Source organism: Engraulis encrasicolus, chromosome 16, assembly GCF_034702125.1.
Source record: "Engraulis encrasicolus isolate BLACKSEA-1 chromosome 16, IST_EnEncr_1.0, whole genome shotgun sequence".
NCBI lineage: Eukaryota > Metazoa > Chordata > Actinopteri > Clupeiformes > Engraulidae > Engraulis > Engraulis encrasicolus.
Window position 1 is genome coordinate 25371717 of NC_085872.1, and position 22785 is coordinate 25394501.

At 41.5% G+C, this 22785-nt stretch overlaps 1 protein-coding gene across 2 annotated transcripts; it reads right to left on the reverse strand.

Moving 5' to 3' along the window:
• Window positions 1-254: 254 nt before the first annotated feature.
• On the reverse strand, window positions 255-16645 carry plcd1b (phospholipase C, delta 1b). 2 transcript variants are annotated; one of them, XM_063219099.1, is made up of 15 exons: window positions 16477-16645; window positions 13462-13623; window positions 12079-12307; window positions 11434-11563; window positions 10996-11224; window positions 9953-10154; window positions 9278-9422; window positions 7751-7903; window positions 5517-5660; window positions 4491-4650; window positions 3797-3913; window positions 2480-2658; window positions 2209-2341; window positions 1927-2076; window positions 255-1424 (listed from the first exon to the last, which is right to left on the reverse strand). In XM_063219099.1, exons 1-15 carry the CDS (start codon window positions 16502-16504, stop codon window positions 1321-1323), a joined length of 2265 nt encoding a protein of 754 aa, XP_063075169.1. In that variant the 5' UTR covers window positions 16505-16645; the 3' UTR covers window positions 255-1320. The 2 variants fall into 2 exon arrangements, with proteins under 2 accessions (XP_063075169.1, XP_063075168.1); XM_063219098.1 differs by lacking the exon at window positions 16477-16645 and adding an exon at window positions 14833-15114.
• Window positions 16646-22785: the final 6140 nt, after the last annotated feature.

Sequence of the window (22785 nt, forward strand, 5' to 3'; positions counted from 1 at the left end):
GCAGTCTAGCTTCATCCTGTGAACTCCAGGGCAGTAAAAGATTAACTGAAAAATGAAAAAAGGTCGCACCATGCATAGGTTTCTTTATTACACAGACGCGCACTGAGGAAGGCAGAACGCCGAAACGCATCTGTGTAATAAAGAAACCTATGCATGGTGCGACCTTTTTCATTTTTACAATATTTTGGTCAGCACCCTTGAAAGGAAGAAAAAGACTGTTGGGTGACGCCTCCTCCAACCCTTACGAACAGTAAAAGATTAAGTTTATCAGTATTCTTACTTTGGCACTATCAAGAGTAAGGGCAATGGCATCATGTGCAAGCGCAAATAAAATGTGTGTTGTTCACTTGCATCCTGGCTTTTGGCCTGTAATTCAAGTGTACAGACTGTTGACACAAGGGGGCGCTTTTGCCAACCTAATGAAAGACCTAAGACCACATTCATTATCACAACAGTATGGAAATGTATTGTTGGCATTTATATGAAGCAGGGTGTTTCAACTGTTTATTTATGCATTTCTCTGTTGTTACCAGTGGCTGTCTCAGAATATAGGTTTTATGTAGTGACACTGGTTTCTGTTTTGAAGTCACTAACAATGATAAAATGCAAAAAGCACTATTTATTACATCACTTGACATGTAGGTACAGCAAAACGACCGAGTAAGTGTAACAACACAGTTGTCATTAAGTGTTTTGATTCCACATTTACTGCATGTGTAAATGCGACTATAAAGTTAAAGTACGGTTCTGTGGTTAACTCAGTACAGATACAATCACAAGTAAATGTTTAGGTATATAAAATGACAATTCAATATGGTTGTGTCAGTAATGTGTCTGAAGCTTTATGAAAGTCTTTGCCCTGTGTTTACCAGCACAAGTGGCTGAAAATGGGTATGATTTGTTATTTAAATATTTGCAAATTGAACTGAGCATGACATTTAAATCACCTTTTTTGCAAAAGCAAACGAAAGCAAATGATAAGTCTTGCAGTAATATATCAATCATGCACAATAAAAGAAATCATTATCAAAAATATTCAAGAATACAAATACTGCTGAGACCTTTTTCCACTGTATGTACATTAAAACATTTCACCGCATAAATCGATTAAAATAACCAAAAGGTCAAACATGGCAGTGATTTGAGTTCATATTGGTTTCTTCATTCTTGAATGGTAGTGCAATGCCTGTGAGTGCTTTTCAGAAAGACTGTTTCAAAAAAGGCCAAATACAGTTGTTGTCAAGCGCTAAATTCACAGTGCAAATGTTCTTTTGCTGATTTTGGACTGCTGTTTAAAGTGAATATTTTGAGCTCCGACTGTTATGATGACTGTGCCCCCTCGTCTGTGATCATCGTGTGAACAAAGAGACCAGCTGAGGGTAGGAGATCCCCGTTCTTGTTGAGCAGTGGCACATGGTGATACCCTGGAAATACACATAACGAATCCTTTTGACTTATTGCATCCTGTATGACATCATGAAGCAAGCTATTTTCCAAGTTACAAAGAAGCTTTTGTGGCTCCCTCATGCAACTTTGCATTCTATACATGTTTCAGACAAACGAAACTACATTGAGCTGCATGTTTGTGTGAATTGAGCTATACAAATAAAGTTATTACAATTGAAGGGTTCAGATGCAAAACCCCCTAAGTGCCTTTTCAGAAAATAATCTTAATTAATTTTTATTTAATACAAAGCTATCAAAATTGCATATTTTTACATTTTATTGATGTAATATAACTATTTATATATATTATCAAGTACATGAATGTAAACCAAACCAACAACTGGGTTCTCTAAAAATATAGAAGTGCAGGTCTTCAGAAATGGAGTTAGGGGGTTTTGCATCTGAACTCTTCAATTATTATTAGTATTATTATTACATTACTGGAATTCTCAAAGTGAACATTGCAGATGTGAGACTTACCACACTGTATGCTGGTGAAGGGTAGACTGTACTGCCCTATAAACTCATTGCCAGAAGTGGAATCGTAATCCTCCACCACAAAGCGTACCAGAGCTAATTCTGGCACAAAGACATCAAACTTGAACGTCGTATTCCACATCGGCTTAAATCCTAAACACAAAGAAGACAAAACAAATTCAAAAACAATGGAAAATGGATATACTGTATATGGGCTTGCGTGTGTGAGAGGCACCAAACACAGGAATTCTTAATACTGTACTCAAAGCTGGGTATAGATTGTACCATTGTTGTCAACGTGCTCTGTTTCTCTTTGCGCCACATCACTGTTGACACCGTATATCTCCACCCTCACCAAGGGGTCAACGATGGACGACTTCTTCTGATTGACTTTGGGTAGCTGCTGAGCAGAGATCACCTAGTAAAAACAACATACCATGTTAAATCAAATTAAAACATCTCAAAGCACCCAACAGTTCTTGGTGATTGTGTATTAGCATTATACTGGGTTTGCTCTGCGGTCCAGGGAATTAACATGGAAGATCAGGGCACTGACCATAATGTGAAATTTCTTGTGCTGAAGCCATGGTCCTCGGGCCATAGTGATGGGGTCGAACTCGGTGGCGCCGTCCCGGAGGTACGCTGGCTTCAGGATGTACCCGCTCAGGCCGTTCTGGAGGAACCGACCCTGGTGCACGTCCATCTCGTGGCACGAAGTCTGGAAATTTAAGGCAACTGACGGGAAGGAAGGAGTAAATGAAAGAGGGAAGCAAAAAAAGGAGATAAATGATATGATGCTGAAATAGTTCATCACAACATCTGAAATAAATAAAAAAAAACATTCTTTTGTCTTTTCGGCAGATGAGAGCAAATGTTACATATCCCTTAACTCTATGAATGGCTTTGCAGGCAGATGTGTCACCATGCTGTCAGGGCTTGAAATTAACGTTTTCACCTACCGGCCGCTGTGGCTAGTGGGTTTCCTCAGTCACTAGACATTCGGATATTCCACTGGCCACAGATTTTACAATGGTTTTTTCCCTTTATCATGATGGTGTCGGCCTACGTCTGACCTCAGCAGATAAGGTGCTAAGGCAAGATGATTGTATAGCTTTATACATGGAAGTATATCAAGCAAATAGAAACTGAGTTGGTGAGCTTTTGTCTTGAACTTACAATAAACAATTGATACACAAGGGTCAAACAACAGAAAAAAAGCTGCTAGCCAAATTGGCTAGTGACACTGAAAGTATTACTAGCCACAGCAAAGTTTTACCAGCATTTGGCTGGTAGGCTGGTGCCAGTGTCAAGCCCTGCGTGCTGTGTGGACTATGCCACCTCAGGCATTGCATCACAAACACTGGCACACACCTGCACCTGCAGGAGGAGAGAAGTGCCGCACACTCTCAAGTTAAATAAACAGTTTTTAATGTGACAACGTTTCGGCCTGTCGGCCTTCTTCAGGTCACACACCTACACCTGACCAAGACCATGATGAAGGCTGAAATGTTGCATATAATAAACCAGGAGTTGCAACAGTGTGCGGATCTTTCTACTTTCTCCATTAGCTAAAGCAGTGTTTCCCAAACCTTTTCAAACCGAGGACCACTTGGTCCAATCCAAAATGCTCAGGGACCACCTGTCAACTGAATTGACAGTTGACGGGTGCTAATTTGACACTGCTAATTGTGGTGACTTCAGCTATGTTTAGGTTTGTAATTCGTTTACAAATAAAGGCTACAGCTAGCTCGTCTCGGAAAAGTAGAATTCCTCTCGCGGACCACCTGAGCACTGTTGCGGACCACCAAGGGGTCCCTGGACCACACTTTGAGAATCACTGAGCTAAAGCATTGCCCCATGTGCAGTAACCTACCTAACTGACATCCAGCATTCCAGAGAGGGACAGGGTTGTAGTTGGAGGAGTCTGTCCTCAGGCCCGCCGGATAGATGCGACTCAGTTTGTCAACATTGTGGTGGATATATGGACGTGCTGTAACAGAGAAAAAAAAAAACATGCTTACACCTCACCCTTGATTTGCTTTTATCTTTCAGTTTGTGCTGTTTTTATCTGCTATGATGTCATCCAGGTACCGGTATATAATCAATGATCACAACACAACCTTTGAAATGGCAAGCTGCCATTGTGGGTGAGGCTTTGTGATGTTCTTGTACACAGAAGTAAGACACTATCCTTGGACAAATGCAATCTGCAAAAGTAATGTATTGCAATCTCTTCAGGGAACTGGATAATGGGAGCCAAGGCTTCCTGCAGGGTCGCTGCTAATGTTTTGAAGGCCCTAAGCACAACTGGTCAGGAGCACCCCCCCCCCCCACACACACACACACACACAATTAAATAATAATAAATATGATCTACTAATTGATAACTATATGTTTTGTAATGTAATTCTATATTTTTTCATGACGTTTTTAGTCAATCTCAATTTCAGAGACCCCAATTTTGTGGCCAAAGTGATTGGTGCCCCAACATTTGCCCCTTAGCACTCTGCGTACTCTGCTTATGTGTAGTGGCGGCCCTGGCTTCCTGTCAACACCAAATATATTACCTGACTCCTCGGCCAGCTTTACTGCCTTTCCCTCCTTGAAGGAAGACATCTCGTAGAAGCCAAGGTTTTCCTTGGCATCCTCAAAGCCATGGAAGTGCACACTTTTGCAGTAGATGACGATATCAGACAGTTCCTTGGCCAATTTCAGCTTTTTACTCTTCTGTAAGACCAAAGAAAACATGTCGTCGTAAACAACAAATGATGATTGCTTCTTCAAATCACGACCACAGAACTTCAGAGGGTGAATCATGTGAATGATGTGAGTTGCATAGAGTTTCCATAAAGTTTACATACTGTAGAGTTGGCCTTCTCTACAATTCAACCAGAGAGCAGAGGCCTATACTAAGAAGCTGGTTCAGGAGTAAACCAGATTAAAGGACCAGTTCAGTCAATTTCAATATGTTGTTGTATTGCTCACGCTACCCTTGACTTGTCAGTACCCGGTGATGCCACATTTTTCGGCTAAGCCCTTTCCGAGATATGAGCTATTCTTAAGGGGGCAGCGTTTATTTACATTTTAAAAAAAAATGAACATAGGCCTACTCCAAATATTTTCCCATAAGGTACCGCTGTTTGCTAGTTGTCTGCTGATGTTGTATAACCTTTCGGATGTTTTTGGGAATAAATAAAAATGTTTTTATGAAATGTAAACAAAGAGCTGCCCCCATTACAATGACCAAGATCTCGGAAAAGGCTGAAGAAGAAGGAAAAAAAACCTCAGGTACTGACAAGTCCAGGGGGTAGTGTGAGCATTACAACTGCATGTTGAAATGGACCGAACTGGTCCTTTACGTTAAAGGGGCAATTTGGTGTAAAATGGCTTAAATAGTGTTAAAACATGAGAGACGGGGAGGATCGGGAAATGACCCTGGTAGCAGTTCAGTACCCAGCCGACTAAGTCACAGCTGCGCCAAGTCCTCATTTTCAAAAATGAGGAATCGAGACTCTTCTATTAGGTGATTTCCTTCTTAACTTAACCTGGTTTACTCCTGAACCAGCTTCTTAGTACAGGCCCCAGTTCTGTACCTTTGGTTTCTGATCTTCTTCCTCATCATCGCCAGACTCTTCTTCCTCAGTGACGTCGTCCTCAGCAGTGTTGGCTTCTGTTGCAAAGCTATCCTCCAGTTTGTTCAGCCGCTTTCCTTTAATCAAAAACTTCCCTTTCAGCTCCTGCACAGACATGCACGCACACACACACACACACACACGCACGCATGCGCACGCACACACACACACACACGCACACACACACACGCACACACACACACACAGATTGCTTAGGTCATGCTGATACTGTTATGGATATGAATATGCAATACGCTCAGACTCATTTTGATTTTAAGTTGTTTGCACCAGTCATAATGAAATATGTAGCTGACGGTACATCAGTGGACCTGGGCCTAATTTCTTGTAATTAAGTTGTTATAAATCCACCACATAGATACTGCAGATACACCATATTGCTCCCATTTCTCTACATTTCTATATGTTTGGGGGCAATTAACAAGGCAGGAGGATTACATTACATTACATTACACTTCGCTGACACTTTCATCCAAAGCAGCGACTTAAAGTTATTTTAAGTACAGGGTATTGGTTACAGTCCCTGTAGCAGTGTGGGGTTAGGTGCCTTGCTCAAGGGCATTTCAGCCTTGGAGTGAGATAGAGTGGAATTTGAACCTGCAACCGTCTGATGCAAAGCCAATCTCCTTAACCACTCGCTCACAGCAGCCCATTCTTGGCGATTAGCTATTATGTAATAACAATAACAATAACAATACCAATGCCTTAATGACCTACTTCCCAGTAGTTTACAGCACTGAAAATATACATTCAAAACAGTTTATGGCGCCTGCTGCCTTAACTGCTCTGAAAAAAAAGAAAAGGAAAAGGAGAACAAGGACCATTGTGAGGTGCGGTCTAACCAAACAAAGGCACGCCTCAGCTGAGAGCTCTGAAGGAAAACAAATATTATGTCAGATATAATTTTAAATTCCTCTGTGATGAAAAATAAAACACATAGGCATAGCAATTATGGTTGATTTTTTGATTCAGCACCACCACAGTGGCTTACCACCTAAATGTGAAGGCTGAGTATTTACAGACATTTGCCACTCTCAAAAGCCTCTTCTATACATAGAGTTGTGGCATTCATTCTTCATAAGGGCAACATATGCAGGCAGCATGTGGACAGCAGTGTTCAGTGTAGTCAGAGATACAGCTGCATGTCATGTAGAAACACGCCAGATGCGGAATGCTTGGGTCTGTATGATAAACAGCCGTTCGAATTCCAGACATGCCATTCTAAAAACTGTGCAAGAAGCATGGTTTGAGAACTCAAGGTATTCATTGACTTTAAATCTACATATACTGGCAACCAAATGTTCTGCTCTCTGCATATTAATTTGTAGAATTTACAAAGATTATTTTTTATTTTCAGAGAGTTTCTAGATGAGCAATGCATAAATCCTTCCAAAATCATTATAATAATAAAAAAACCTATTTACCATGAATGTAGCAATTCAGAAGAAAAAATGCTATCCGTAATTAACACTATGGCAAAATACATTTTAACCCAATTCCAAAGTAATTTCACAGGATACTATCAAAAGTGACAACTTCTTGGGTCTTTGAGAATGACAATCTATAGTGGCATGTACATCTTGTCACCAGCATCATCTGCCTTTCACCTCTAATAAAGCGCAAACCTCAACCAGGCATTTATACACTAATGTTACACACAACTTTGTAGCACACTTAAAATCACCTTTTGTTGTTCTTTTATTGTTTCATGGCTGGATTACGTTTTGACTCAACAGCCTTCATCGGATTCAATCTGATGAAGACTGTTGAGTCGAAACGTAATCCAGCCAGGAAGACTGTTGAGTCGAAACGTAACCCAGCCATTAAACAATAAAAGAACAACAAAAGGGATTTTAATTGTGCGGGCTCCTCACTCTGAAAGCTACAGTCGGCCTTTGTCCTGCACCTTTTCCTGAGATGTGCAGTTCACAATCTTCACCTTCAACACAACTACGTATGTAGCACCGAATAGCATATACAGTATAGACTCCCTTGAATGCATTATTTAAACTTAGACATGGTAATGTGATGATAATGGCATCCCGCTCGTCCCATTCTAATGAGCTGGGCCTACATCCGCAGCAGGCAGCTGCTGAAACATGACACCTGCTCATGGGCATTGGTCACTTAAAGGATGCAAATCAACGCTGCCTAGCACCGGTGGAACGCGTCCTCACCTCTGGAGAAGGGAATCCCGTGGGCATCTGGTCCCCGAGGGGCTTTGTCACCAGGGCACTACCCATGATGGAGATCATGTGCTGGGCCATCAGCTTCTGTTGCTCCACGCTACAGTGGTTCTCCAGAGACAGGATCACTGGGTACTCGGATGTCTAATAAAAGAAACACAACAGAAAAAGTGGTGTATTTTAAAGTAAAATTTCGACTTTTTTCGCACACCTCAGCTGGCAGGTGCGTCGAGATGACCCATGGGTCACTCTGCAACAACTTAAAGAAACTCCCGCACACTGATCATTTCGCTGTTCTTTCTTTAATAATGACGTTTCGGTACTAGACCTTCATCAGGCAATCCTGAATGCCTGATGAAGGTCTAGTACCGAAACGTCGTTATTAAAGAAAGAACAGCGAAATGGTCAGTGTGCGGGAGTTTCTTCAAGTTGTATTTTAAAGTAACACACAATGTTGGCAGGTACCTACAAGAGAAGGTTATTGTTGAGGGATACTCACAGAATGTTCTTTGCACAATTACCTTTTTATTCTTTACTTCAATTTTTATTTCCCCCTCCCTGCCTATTACCTGTGTTATATGTGTCTTGAAATGTCCATGTAGGCATTTGTGTATCTGTGTATTCATGTAAGGTACTTGACACCTGAATTTCCCCCTGGGGATCAATAAAGTTACTCTACTACTATTCTACTCTACTAACTTCTTTGTGATTGAACTACAGCTGCACTTGATCTATTCTCCGAAGAAGGGATCAATGGATATTCTCAGGTGTAATATAAGGAACAAAACGGTAAACCGTGTGTCCTTTTATAAGGTCACACAGCAGTGATATTGGTATATAATAAAGGGCTATTGTTGAGGGATACTGCTTCTTCTTCATGACCGAATTAAAGCTCCACTTGAGTGAGCAAACTTGATTCTATGCACCGCCATTTATAACAGCTTTATTGCTATATTAGTCTACTAAAATGTAATTGGGGGCATTTCTCTGGAAAGGAATGTGGTCACCCAGTGTGTGACTCAATTACTCAGTTGTCCAATAAAACACTACCCTGGTAAAGCACCAGAGCACTTTAGCTTGATCTATAAAGTTTAGTTTTAATCTTTGTAAGTAAAGTATAAGTAAAGTTTTATCTTTGGCAGACCTTATCAACAGCCACAACTGGAGCTAAGTCTTTAAGAAACTATAAAGTTTAGTGCAGGAAGAGAAGTTCTGAGGCACTCAAGGTTGCGATTTTTAAATATTTTTTATTTGGCTACAATTGCCTATACGCGTTTCAGCCTTAAAGGCCTTCAGGGCGTGCTTTGAAGAAGCCTTGAAGAAGGCCTTTAAGTCTGAAATGCGTAGGCAATTGTAGCCAAATAAAAAAGTATTAGAAAATCGCAACCTTGAGTGCCTCAGAACTTCTCTTCCTGGACTAAACTTGAGAGCCCCTACACTGATGAGCACCAAGGAAAAAGGTGAAGACCCAGAAGCGCTCCAATTATCTGTTTGTGTTTAGCCTGATCTGTGTTGTACCTTAAAGGCGTAGTCTTTGATGGCTTTGATGGCGTCTTTGAAGAGGATCTTCGACGTGAGGGTGTAACCGTGGTAAATGACCGGCTCGCCGTCTGACCCATCCCAGCAGTCCAGCTCCACGCAGCGGCAGCTCTTCAGCAAAGCCCTAGGAAGGGAAGGGGTGATGGTGGGAGTTATAAACATCAAACAGCTATAAGATTTACTGATTTCAAGGTATCTTAGTCCATAAATCTTTTGCCACGTAGTGCAGATGGGCCCATCTGCCTACTCACTATTAGTGAAAAAAACTGAACTACATATTGAACAACATAGCTAGAACTTACTGAGAAGTTTGAGGAGCAGATTACTTAGACATAGTCGTTACCATTTTGGTAACAACAACATTTTAATAGCGGCTGTGCACAAAGAGGCGAATGAGAGAAAACAAGGTAAGTATAAAAATGTATGGAAGGATGACATAAATTATAGTAATATTAATGTTAATATTCATATTAATATTGTATTATACAATTTATATTTATAACATTATTATAATATAAATATTATGAAGAATTAGTATAGTAGCTAAGAGTAAGACCTAGCATTAGCAGATACTAGTAGCTGCTACTAAAACTACATAGTAGTAGCATTATTTATTCCTTGATTGGCCATGGCCATGATAGTCTAGTCAATTACCGTATGTACGCCTCAGTGCTGCTGGGTCCCTTCAGTTGGTCCTCCAACAGATATGTGTTGTGAGAGGAGGAAATGAAGTAATGATTGAGAGGTTGAGTCATGTCCTGGTACACACTCTTGTGGGCAGGATTGAAAATCAGACCCTCAGGTTGGTGCAGGTACATCAGGAAACCATCCTTGGTCATCATCTTCTTCTCTTTGGCTGTAGAAAACAAGCACAACCAGAAATGGCATCCTGGCCCTGATATAGCCAATGCTGTGGGTGACAGCTTGTGAAGCTATGTTGGATTGTAATGAAAGTGTACGAGTATGTTTCAAGTCCCAATACAGCATTAGTCTACAAACCAAACCAAACGGAGCCACAGCGGACCCCAAACTGAGTTACTGGCAAATCAACTGGGCGGACAAACACAAAGGCAGATAAAAAAGCCAAATGGCACCATCTTTGAATGGCGAGTCAAAAAAACGGAGTTGAAAATTAAATAGAAAAGACGGCAGCTTTAGCTTATCTTCTTTGCTTTAAAAAAAATGTTGAATGCACTGAGTCCATGTGCGTATGGCTTTGCGACGAAAGGCATCTCTGTGTAACCTGGACATGGCGCATCAAACTTTTTAACCCATTTTAGCCTGATGACTCGTATATGTTGTTTTACCTTTGGTGCCTGGAGACACATACGCTGCATTCAGGCTCTTGAGATTTTAGCTTTTTAAATAAAAATGTGGGTATGTTACAGCGGAATGAACACATTGTAATACAAGATCAGGGTCATAGGGTTTAAATGCTACTTATTTCATGTTTTTATGTGCATCAGAGGCGAAGGTATTTAGGTTTTTATAGGCTGAGGGCAACTTTCCTGACAAGGGCTTAGGCATTCAGCAGGCGTTTTTTGTCGGTGCTTTAGGCATCAATGGGTTAATAAAGGGAATAACCAAGAGAGTGTAGTCTTTTCTACTCCATCTGATGACTGTTGACTATTGGACTCGTACACAAAGACAGCAACTTCTAATTTCCTGAGTTTGAGCAAGCCTTCGGTTGCACCTACCAGTGTCGTCTGGCTCATACTTGTTGATTAGGCTGATGGCATGATCCAGGTCCACTGCCTCTCTCTGCTCTGTGTTCAGGAACCTCCTCAGGTCTTCTGCGCTCATCAGGTCTCCTGAGTTGGCAAAAGACCCGTAGATGACGTCAATCTCCTCGCGTTGTGTGAGGACCGTGTAGAAGTGCTCAATCTCCTTGCCGTCCAGATATCCACACTTAGACGTATCACATTGCTGAAAGACATGGGATGTTTTGTGTCATGATGACGATGATGATGGAGCATATTACACTATTTCAGAGAAGACTGTATTCTACAGTGTGTGAGTGTGTCACACTGCATGCCTGAGTCACACACACACTTGGACAAGTTTGACATATGTTTGTTAAACATAGGTAGGCCCATGTTTGTATTCACAATAAGAGCAGGTCTGAAAAGCATTACCTCAAACAATTGGCTTGCATACTCATCGTCCACATCAATGTTGATTTGACGCATGAAGCTCTTCAGTTCCTTCAGAGACATTTTGTTGTTGCCGTCCTTATCTGCTTTGCGCATCTGGTTGAAGATCCAGCTTAACATCTGATGTAAGGCTTTTACGTACATACAATGGGCGAGGGATTTTGTAGCCTCTTAGTGCAGATGGGGTCGCCGGCAGGCCTATTCACTATTTGCTGAAAATACTCAACTACATCATAACAACATTGCTATGACATTACCCATAGCCTTAAGTAACCGATTAAGACATAGACATTATAATTTTGGTGACAGTAAGGTTATAACATAAGCTCTGCGCTAAGGGGTTAACTTGTGATTTTGTCGCACACCCAGAGACGTTTGGCAAACCTCACCTGGTAGGTGTGTTGGGGATGACGAGATGGTCGCTGATCAGAAAAAAACTATAAATATTTGTTGTCGTAAACTATTTCTTTACAGCACAATAAGTCAAATGCATGATATCTATCCAAACAATTCAAAAATCTTACAGGTCAGGTGTATAATGATACTAGGTTAATGTAAGTCTTATTATTCATTAACATGCATTTACACTACAACCCATTCTCAGAAATCCTGTAATCAAAAGGATACTGCTCAGTCTTCTGCTGATGAGTGAGCTTGCCAATGTTGGACATCAGCTTTTCCAACCCAGTGATCCATTGCTTCGCTTCCTCTGGCGAGCTAGCGATTAAGTCCAGATTCTTACGACGACTCTTGAACATGATGGAAAAGGCCCGACCTTCGACCTTTTCGTCTGTGTACTTCCTCAGTCCCTCTGTTTGACGGCCATGTCTCACCGCCGCAATGTCTTCCACCATGACTAACGAAAGGGAAGCACAGCGTTAGGAGTCCATGCAACAGACGGTTTGCATTTCTGCATTTCACAGACTCAGCTTTCTGCCAATTCAGCTCTATCGTTTGTTGTTGGTTAGTACCGACAGAGGATACATTGGTATAGATGTGTGCTGTGGCCATGTGAGTAATCACATTCTTATTATGTTAAATGTGTATGGGTTTAGGCTACTGGAAAACATAAATACTGACAAAGCATTGGGAATCAGGAAGTAAAGTCTTCAGTGATTGTGAAAGAGAACCACGATACCACACACTCACAACGTTTTACCCATTCACATGAATCAGACTAGCTGTGCTGCCACCAATTGTCTAATGAGAAACACTTCCCCTCCTAGATTATCTATTACAGCCATCTGACTCACTTACCTGCTGGCCATATAACAGCAATAAAGGAAGCATCTCCATGGGAATTATCTACAATTTATTGAATTGACCATAGCTTACAGTTTAACTAAAAAGAGCATGCTTCTCTACCGTACACTTGGTCAAGTGTCTGACACAGGGTGATATAAACGCACAATACACATGCAATAGTGGACCATCAGCTGTCCTGAAGATCTAGAAACTGTGGTGCCAGCCACAGAAAGAACTAAACAGAACAGAGTACAACTGAAGGATTTGAAATGTGCTATAATACAGCAAAGCTGGAACTGTGTGAATGCATTTAGGTCTTCAAAGATGCACACTACAGTCGGACACTATTCTTACAGTGCCTCAGCCTGGTTAAACTTCTACCATTCCCAGATATGGTACATGTGTTGTATTTATACATAGAAATGTATATTTTATATGTCAGATTGCAAATTGCAAGACTGCACTCAAATGTTCCTACAAAAAGTCTGCTAATATACCCTACTAGTGGATAATGATGTTCAACAATAGAAGGGAAATACACCACACAACCCAACACCTTCCTTCAACCATAACCTGATATAAAGTGAGGCAGGTGCTGTGATTGCAACCTTGGGGAAATCAAGATTTGTTTTACGCAACAGCTCACAAAACAAAACCACCACCTGGCCTTTGTGCAAAGCCAAAAGATACACAAGAGTGGTGACAACAACTAAAATGCTCACACACATGTGGGGCGGCTGGTGGTTATTCTGAAGCAGGACTCACAGTTGGGTTTGACGGGTCTGATGTTCTTGTGTGACTCGTACCACAGGGTCTTGCAGTCCTCCCTCAGCTTGTAAAATCGTGTCTTCTTCCAGTTGCTGGAGCGCACCTTCAGCAGATCTCCTCCGCTCAGCAGAAACTTAAGGTTTGGATCATCACGCAATCCTTTGAAAAAAAAGATATACAGATAAAGATGACATATTGCCTACCAATCACTTTGATGTCACACATCAGTTAGGTATTACACACACACACACACACACACACACACACACACACACACACACACACACACACACACACACACACACACACACACACACACACACACACACACACACACACACACACACGTTTCCAGATCTATTTGAAATCCACTAATCCAAATTTCACAGATTCCATGTGAAAAGTCAAGTGGGTTTATTGTCAATTTCTTAACATGCACTGGTCATACAAAGAATTGAAATGACGTTTCTTACTTTCCCATAGGCTACAGAAATAGACAGACAGTATAGAGATAGACAGCAGTTGGCTACTCATGCAATACTAATACAGACATTTAAAGTGCAAGACTGGACAACAGAAGAACATCATTATGAAATATGAATAAATAGAATAGAAATAGAATAGAAAGCCTTTATTGTCATTATACAAAGTATACTGAGATTTTAGCTTCCCTACGAAGTGCACAGTCCTTTATAGATGAACATTGTCCAGTAAGTGTGAGTTCATTGTTGTAACAGCTTTGGGGAAGAAGCTGTTCTTCATCCTATTGGTTCTGGCCTTGTAGCCAGAAAATCTCAGTATACATTGTATAATGACAATAAAGGCTTTCTATTCTATTATATTCTATTCTATTCTATTATATTCTATTCTATTCTATGAAGTGAGTAATCTGTAATGCGCATATTTAGCCTACATTGTCCTAGTATGGCATTCTAACTTCGTATTCTTCCAACTTGGCATTCTAACGTCGTATTGGTGCATACAAAAAAATAAGAGCTAGACAGCTAAATGTGTTGTGTGTATATTTACATTTGGGTTGGTAACCAGTTGTTCAAGCAGTGAATCATGTGGAACTACACTCAAGAGGTTGGCAGATGTATTCCACAGAAATATTCTGACATAACCGAGCATCTGCTACATCAATTCAGGATGTCTTTTCCACCCCGATTCTGGGACAACCATATCAGCAAACACATATGTGTATAAAGTGGTAACTGATGAAACAAAAACTATATGTACTCCCCGATGACGACAAACGCTATATCATTTGCTCCTTAAACCCTACAAATGAGTCAAGAGTTCAGCATTGAGCAAAATTTTCTGAGAAAAAGGCATGCTTTTGAAGTTGCTTGTTGCATCGCAGCTTACCCAGGAGATCAATGTTGACTTGCGCAACTTTCTTGCTTTGTTCATATGCTAGTAACTCCTCGGATTTTGTCCTTCTCGGCTCTCTTTGTATACACTGCATAATGTCACCTTCCTTCTCCAAATTGTGTGCTAGGAGATCGATTGTTTACTGAGCAGTGCAGGGAGACGCTCCCTGGATATCAGGTCCATGGGGCGTGTACTAGCCCTATTCAAAGTTCACTGCTCGAAGCGTCATATTGCACTACCAAACATTACAATGTGCACAACCCAGGGACCTATGAACAAGTGACATACTTTTCCCAAAGGATAAATATAACTGACCATGATAAATACATCATACCATGAAACAAACCACAATAGCCGTGAAGCCAATGTGAAGCCAATACCGCATATGGAGTTCAGATTAGGCGACAGCGTTCATAGAGATGATTAAATATTCAGCAACCCAAAACTTTTAACATGGACCTCAGCATGACACCGACTTAATGAAAGAATATCTGGTTGAGGACACGGGTCCCACGGAACGCTACGCACACTCGCTTCAGAATGAGCGCTTGTGATGCGCAAAGGTAGGGGGCCATCTAGTGGTTCATGGCCAATACAGACCAACCTTGCCATTGGCTCCAATCCAAACAATTACGCACGATATTACGACAAGCAAACTAATGTCAAATTTGGGGAAATGGTTATAGTATATTATTGTGACATTACAGAGGTTATGTGGCGCAGCGCGTTAGGGAACCCATCCATGAATGGACTTGCCCATGGGCACCTAGGATGGAGTCCGGCCTGGGTCATGTCCCTGAACAGCGACCCCCCCCCACCCCCCCACCCCCCTCCATCTCTCTCTCTTACTGGTTTTTTTAATCTGTGCTATGCCAATAAAGGCTACAGTTTCGTATATCTGACAGAATGCTTGCATTTAACGTTAATTGATCCCATAAATGCAACCATTGGGAAATGCATGTCCACGTTGTGTGCATTTTTGATTGACTCATTTTAGAGGATTCGTTTCATTGCGCACAGCTGGACAGTTACATTTTCCTTGGCTGTCCTAGGCTAAATGCATCGCCTACATCAAGGATACTGCGCTTTGTAGTTGGACGCCGTTGCCTTTCATTTTTAATGCAGACATAGGGTGATAAGAGTTTTTAAAGAATAAAATAATCTATTATTTTAGAATATTTAAAGCATTCCTGGACCATTAAGCAATAGCACCAGCCTTGGCCTGGGCAGAGGAATATTTGAAACCACCTGACCTGCCCCACCTCTTTAACACGTCTAGGAATCACCTACAGGCAATTAAAGCATTCCTCATTTCACCGCTCAATAGCCTAGGTTACCCACTCCTGCATTGTGGATATCAATGTCATTTAGGTTTCTGCCATGTTTCCGTCAGTTTCTACCATCTTACAGAGCATAGCATGAGATTACCTATCATTTCAAAAGGAATGTGATTGCTCGGTTTACATGATGATGATGAGCAATAGAGTAATTGAAACTTGAATGAATGAACACTGTCTCTTGTATCAGTGATGAAGACACACTTCATGCCCAGTACAATTCTTTTCACGTGACATTGGGAAGTCGACACGGTATTTGAAAGATGTTACCTCGTTTTCTCAAGAACAGGGGTTGTCTTACCTTGACTGTTGGTGGTGTCGTCCATCATGTGCAGTTTGTGAGCTTTTCCGTGGAGGCAAAAACTCTGTTGTGAAAAAGAGAGATTGTTTTAACGTGTCGTTCATGCGTTACGCAGACACTCAAATTCGGATTTCACTCAATGTCGATCACCGTGCCGTGCGTCTTTACAGAACTCAACCCATAAGTCAACTGGAAACCTCTCTTGTACGGTAGGAGTTTCCCGGGGGCCACTCCTACCATACCATACCGGTCTAACGAGCCCACGAGCGGTGCGGGATGTAAACACTCCAGTTCACTCGCTCATTATATCAAGTTCGTATATCATCCATTCCTGACATAGCCAACGCAAACTGTAATGGTAGAAAAAAGACAGATCAATGCATACTGTATTTGTCCTGTATTTGTCCAGGAGTAGTATTTCAATCTGCAGCTGTTGGACACTTGGTGTATCCAGTTTTTCATAATTTCATAGGCAACACGATTTTTAAGGTGTGCCTCACGTCACGTCACCTGAAAGTGTAATGAAGTTGACCCAAGCATCATTCTGGCAGGTGTGTCAGGGGTGCGGTCAAAATATTGCTGATGGATATTCTCAATCAAATAAACTTCCATGAATTGTTCTTTAACAATCTAAGATGCAGTGTGTCAGCGAGATGATCACTGTTACATATATGATGCTGGAGTATTACATTTGAATGGATGAAACCACATGATTATAAGAAAAAAAGCATAGTGCATCTGTAGTGTATAGTATACCTGCTGGTCAAACAATCAGCGTGCGAGAGCTAAGCCAGATTTCTTGTGATACTCAGCAGTCCCATTCATGTCCGGCTTACTCCATCAGCGGAGTCAGCACTGGGGCGTAGGGGGGGTGCATTTTCACACTGGACTTATGGTCTGTTATGAGGAGAGGCAACAACCCTGGACCTCTCTGTGATGATAATACTGTGACTATCATGTTTGGAATCACCACTTTTCTGTGTTTAAATGCGGATATGGCCCCAGGATTTGTGCAAATCCTAGCAAGAGTTGAGTGTGAATGTGAAAGAGTTGTGTTTAATGGGCACAATACTGTAAAGTTTCTGTCTTCATGCTGATGTGGATCTCTGTTGTCATTCATTCTGTGTGTGTGTGTGTGTGTGTGTGTGTGTGTGTGTGTGTGTGTGTGTGTGTGTGTGTGTGTGTGTGTGTGTGTGTGTGTGTGTGTGTGTGTGTGTGTGTGTGTGTGTGTGTGTGTGTGTGTGTGTGTGTGTGCGTGCGTGCTATTTTGACATAATCCATGTGTTAGGAAGTAAGTTGCCTCATTGTTCCTGTCTGTGTTTTGTAAGGAATAATTATTATGTTGCCATGGCACCAGTGTTGTTCTCTGTTGTTTCATGCATCTCAATTAAAAGTTGGGGGTCCCTGTTCTGTTCTGTGTCATTGTTAAAGGAAGTCAAAAATGGGGTCTTTACACAGGCCACTTAATGTGGAATAATGCATTTTCCAGTGAGGTTTTTAGGCACAATAACATGCTTTGAAATACACCATCACTTTCCAGCTAAAATAATGTTACATACCAGGTCCGAGCACATCAAGGATTATGAACAAATATTGGAATAGTAGTGTAGAATTATGGCCTCTTTAAAGATAAACCATATCAATTCAATTCAGTTCAGTTTATTTGCCGGACTCTTGGTCCACAGTCACGTAATACAGAAGGACATAAAAACACACATCAGACAGGAACCCCAAGGTTTCCAATGCGGCAGCTATTGCTACCCACCAATTAATGTTCATGCTAGAGCTCAATTAACATTGTCCATGAGTTGCGGTATGTGCCTCCTGGCATATCAGACATCAGCTATTCTGGCTGGCCAACCAGGGAAGAAGCCCCATTTTACTGGACGTGGAGGTGTAGAACCACAGTGTCCTTGCACTCCAATTGGGGCATTCCAGAACTTTGGTAGAAGAAGAATATTTGGCTGTCCCTTCCATGCATTTCTGGCATTGTAATCACAGTCGTTGCAAAACCATATCATGCCAGAAAAAAACACAAGGTGCCTTACACAACTGCTGATCCTGAGTCTACCACCGCCACACCTAATGAGACATACCATAGTATTGTAGGTTTCACCATCAGGGATCTCCTCTGTAAAGTTGTTTTGACTTGTTGATCGAGCAAAGAAGTTATAACAGACTGGTATGGAGGCTTGGAGGTAGCGCCAGAGAGAGCAGAGAGAGAGAGGTTCCATTGGCCCATTGTTTCCGGGTTCTATTATTGCAAGGGGGAGGGGGGGATCCCCCTTTAGGCAGACCTAGGCAGACCTAAGGACTGTTCTATTCAATGCTAAGAGTATTATGACATGCCCCTTTAGGAAGACCGGAACCTGGTCATGTTAGGTGCCCATAGCAACCTATTACATTGGCATATCTCTATATACTTTAAGAATCTCTGGTAGCGCTGCACAACTATTTCACTAACCTAACCTCAGCTGTGGCAGTTCTGGCTGTCTGTACAGTATTGCATCCTGTAGCCTAAGCCACTCCTGCTGAAAGAGAGACCTGCTACGGTGCCTCGTCAGCCCCGGCAGCGCATTTACTTTAGAGTTGCATGCAGGGGCGCCACTAAAAATGTTGGGCCCCATGAAAGATTAAAATTTTGGGCCCTCAAAATGTCAAATTATGTTATCAGCGTCCTTCCAGGGGCCCTGTCAGTGTTGTCGGGCCCTTAGAATCTGTAACACCTTTCCCCCCCTCGCGGCACCCATGGTTGCATGAACACAAAGCTCTCCATCCATCAAAAGCAGATCTTGGCCCTACCATGGCCTAGGTAGGACAGTAGGTCTACACCGTGACCTGGGTTCAATTCTGGCCTGGGTCATTTGCCACTCCTTCCACATCTCTCGCTGCCCATTCGCTTCCTGTCCCTCTGTCACTGTCCTATCATGAATTAAGCACAAAAGTCAAAAAGAAAATCTTTTTAAAAAAGCAGATCTTGCACTCTTACATGCACATCTTGTCTCTCCTGTCTCAGAACGTTTCAGGAGAGACCCAAGCAAAGTCCCAAATCAACAACACCTGTAACCAGAAACCAACAACCAGCACTGACACCTCAAAAGACAATAATGATGACGGACACAATCACTCAAGGCTTGGTGTATCCTTGCTGGTATGCCACCTTACATTTCAACACAGCACAAGACATACCAGCGGCACCACCTGGGTTTATCTACCTTGTTGGGTTACACATACAAAATTCCAGGTTTGCAGATACAAGTCCAGGCTGGCATGCGTTTGAAATATGCAGTACACAGACAGGAAGGGGGCCGTGAAAAGTGGGCGCTTTGGCATTCACTTTCATTTTACCCATTACAACATTTATAATGACAGATGTAGGTATGTGTGTATGCATTTTGTGTATTTTATGGATATAGCTGCTTGCATCTTCCCATGAAGAGTTCAGATGCAAAACCCCCTAACTCCATTTCTGATTCTGATTATTTTCTGAAAAGGCACTTAGGGGGTTTTGCATCTGAACTCTTCAGATGTAAAACATCACAGTCTGGCTCATGTTGACACATTTATTATGTAGGCCGCACAGTAATGTGTTGTTGAATTGATTATTTGTTTAATCTTCAGTTGTAACTTTTAATGACATTACTTTGGTGAACTGATTTTGTTGAATAGGGCCTACGTGGACCCCATGGAATAGTGGTGACATTGCTACAGGTAATTGGGATCCAACAAGTAAACAAATAAACAGCACATTGTTGTCTCTTTGACCGGTATGACTGAAGCCAAATTATAGTTTTAGAAAAAATGAATGAGTTTTTATAACAGTAGGCCCTACGTTAACAGTAGGCTAGCAAAAGAAAACAGCACCAACATGGCCAGTGTAATTTCAGTGGAACAATGTGGACAAAACCCAAATTGCATGGAGTGAGGTGTTTGGCTATTGCTGAGGAATTCAATTTGCTTGGAAACCCTTTTTTCAATATATTTGTCTGCATGTGTAATGCTGAAATTCGCGGCGGATGCTCCAATTGAAGCATGTTACGTGAATCTTCTTCTACTTGGAGCTTAATGAGAGCATGAGCTTTGTGCAAAAATGCAAAATATTGTAACACGTTCCAAGTGGAGCAGCCGCAATGGATTTCAGCACCACATACGCGGACAGCTCCCCTTGAGAGCAACTTTTAAGTGCAATGTCACGAAGGCCGATGTAAATGGCGGTACGCTGTAGCTACTCAACGGTCAAATATCAGGAACATTCAGCACCAAACGCTTGGACAGTCCCCCTTAAGACCAAATAGCCTAGGTAAACCTTTCGGAATGGCGATATCAAAAATAAAAGTGTCGGAATGGCGGTTCCCCCTAGCCTAGCCTATACATGGGTTCACAGTGTTTGTAAACACGATGTTGTGAGGAGGGGCAAGACACTGGCAGCCAACCACGTGAGCACATTTTTAACCGACAGAGGTTTCCAACAATCAGAGATTGAGTTGTGCGCAGCTAGGTTCGCGCAGCCAGGGGAAAACAAAAATTTAGAACCCATGTACAAGGACAGATCTTAAAGGTACTGTGCAGGAAATTGTCAAAAAATGTACTGCAACTATGCTGCTAATTGAAACTGGAATGCCTATTGCCAAATTTGATCTTTTCATGGAAGTTTACTAAGTAATAAACTAATATTTTTAGTATGGCCCAAGTACAGTCATTTTTCCAGCTAAAAATGTCTATTTCTGGAGATTCAAAATGGTGGACCATGGAGAAGACCCCCCTTTTCATGTATGAAAAATGCAATTTTTCCAGTCATAATGAATACTTGAACAGGGTAACATTAGTGAATGGGTAGCATGATTCTGGAAATAAACAACAAAAAATCTTACAAAGTGTATCTTTAAAGGGCAACTCCTGCCAATTTCAATGTGGTGTTGTATTGCTCACGCTACCCTTGACTTGTCAATACCCGGTGACGCCACAGTTTTTGGCCCAGCCCTTTCCGAGATATGAGCAATTCTAATGGGGGCAACTTTTGTTTACATTTTTTTAAAAATGACCATAGGCCTACTCCAAATATTTTCCCAAAAGGTATCGTTGTTTGCTAGCTGTCTGCTGATGTTGCATAACATTTTGGAAGTTTTTGGGAATAAATAAAAATGTTTTTTTGAAATGTAAACAAAAGTTGCCCCCATTAGAATAGCTCATATCTCGGAAAGGGCTGAGCCAAAAAATGTGGCGTCACCGGGTACTGACAAGTCAAGGGTAGCGTGAGCAATACAACAGCACAATGAAATTGGCAGGAGTTGCCCTTTAAGGGCATTAAAATGCATACATCTAAACATGTATACATTTCACTGCAGCATAAAGGTGTTTTCACTGCAAACTTACCACAAAACCTTTACATGTCATATAATATGAAAAAAGGGTTTCCAAGCAAATTGACAGGAAGTGAGTGGGGAAAGAGAGATGGGGAATGGTCGGCAAAGGACCCGGGTCAGCCGTGTAGATGAGTGCCCCACCGTTAGCACCACGGTAGGGCTGTTGGTGCTGTTTTCTTTTGCAACTGTTCATAACGCACTGTTATAGTCATAAAAACTCACTCATTTCTCTGCTCAACCTATAATTTGGCTTCAGTCTTGTCAAAGAGACAACAATGTGCTGTAGGCCTACGGCTCCAGGTCCACCTTCACGGGCTGTCTTCCCGTGGCCCCCCATATATTGGCAGAATCCAGCCAATACCCTGCTATCATGGGCCATGCCATGCTATTTTTCTGTGCACACCCTTTCACAACTCTAATCTGTGAGTCAGTGCTCCTGGTTAATACTGTAGAGAAAAATTAGTTATTCAATATATTGGGTTCTTACATTTACAGTGAAAGAACAACCTGTTATATATTATTACATAATGCACCATGTTTTTACATTTCCATCAAGAAAAAAGTAGCAGCCACATTTTGTAATAAATTTTGCATGATGTCATAATATATTACAATATGTAATGAATATATTACAAGATGAGAAAAATTGTGTTACAAAATGCGGAAATTATTACAAAAAGCGGAAATTGTCACCACATTAGGTAATAATTTATTATTACGTTATTACATAATGCAGTGTTATAACATAATGTGGTGTTAAAACACTTCATTTCCCCACAGACTCAGTATGAAGGATCCCTGGCACCTCCGAGCTGGCTGGCCCTTTACTTGTTAAATCATTTTATGGAATGTGATCAAACCAGTATGACAACATGGTGACTAAAAGACAAGTTACTTCATGCTGTAGTATATATGCCGACACCTCCCTACAGTTCAAAGGAGGTGG

What these genes read in the sequence shown, in the direction of transcription:
- plcd1b (XM_063219098.1), bottom strand. Translation starts at nt 14,932, where the DNA reads ATGCAGTGTATACAAAGAGAGCCGAGAAGGACAAAATCCGAGGAGTTA. An exon ending in AAGAAGATCAGAAACCAAAG is followed by an intron (nt 4,651 to 5,516) that starts GTACAGAACTGG and finishes TTGGTCTTACAG; the next exon opens with AAGAGTAAAAAGCTGAAATT. An exon ending in GAATGCTGGATGTCAGTTAG is followed by an intron (nt 2,659 to 3,796) that starts GTAGGTTACTGC and finishes CCTTCCCGTCAG; the next exon opens with TTGCCTTAAATTTCCAGACT.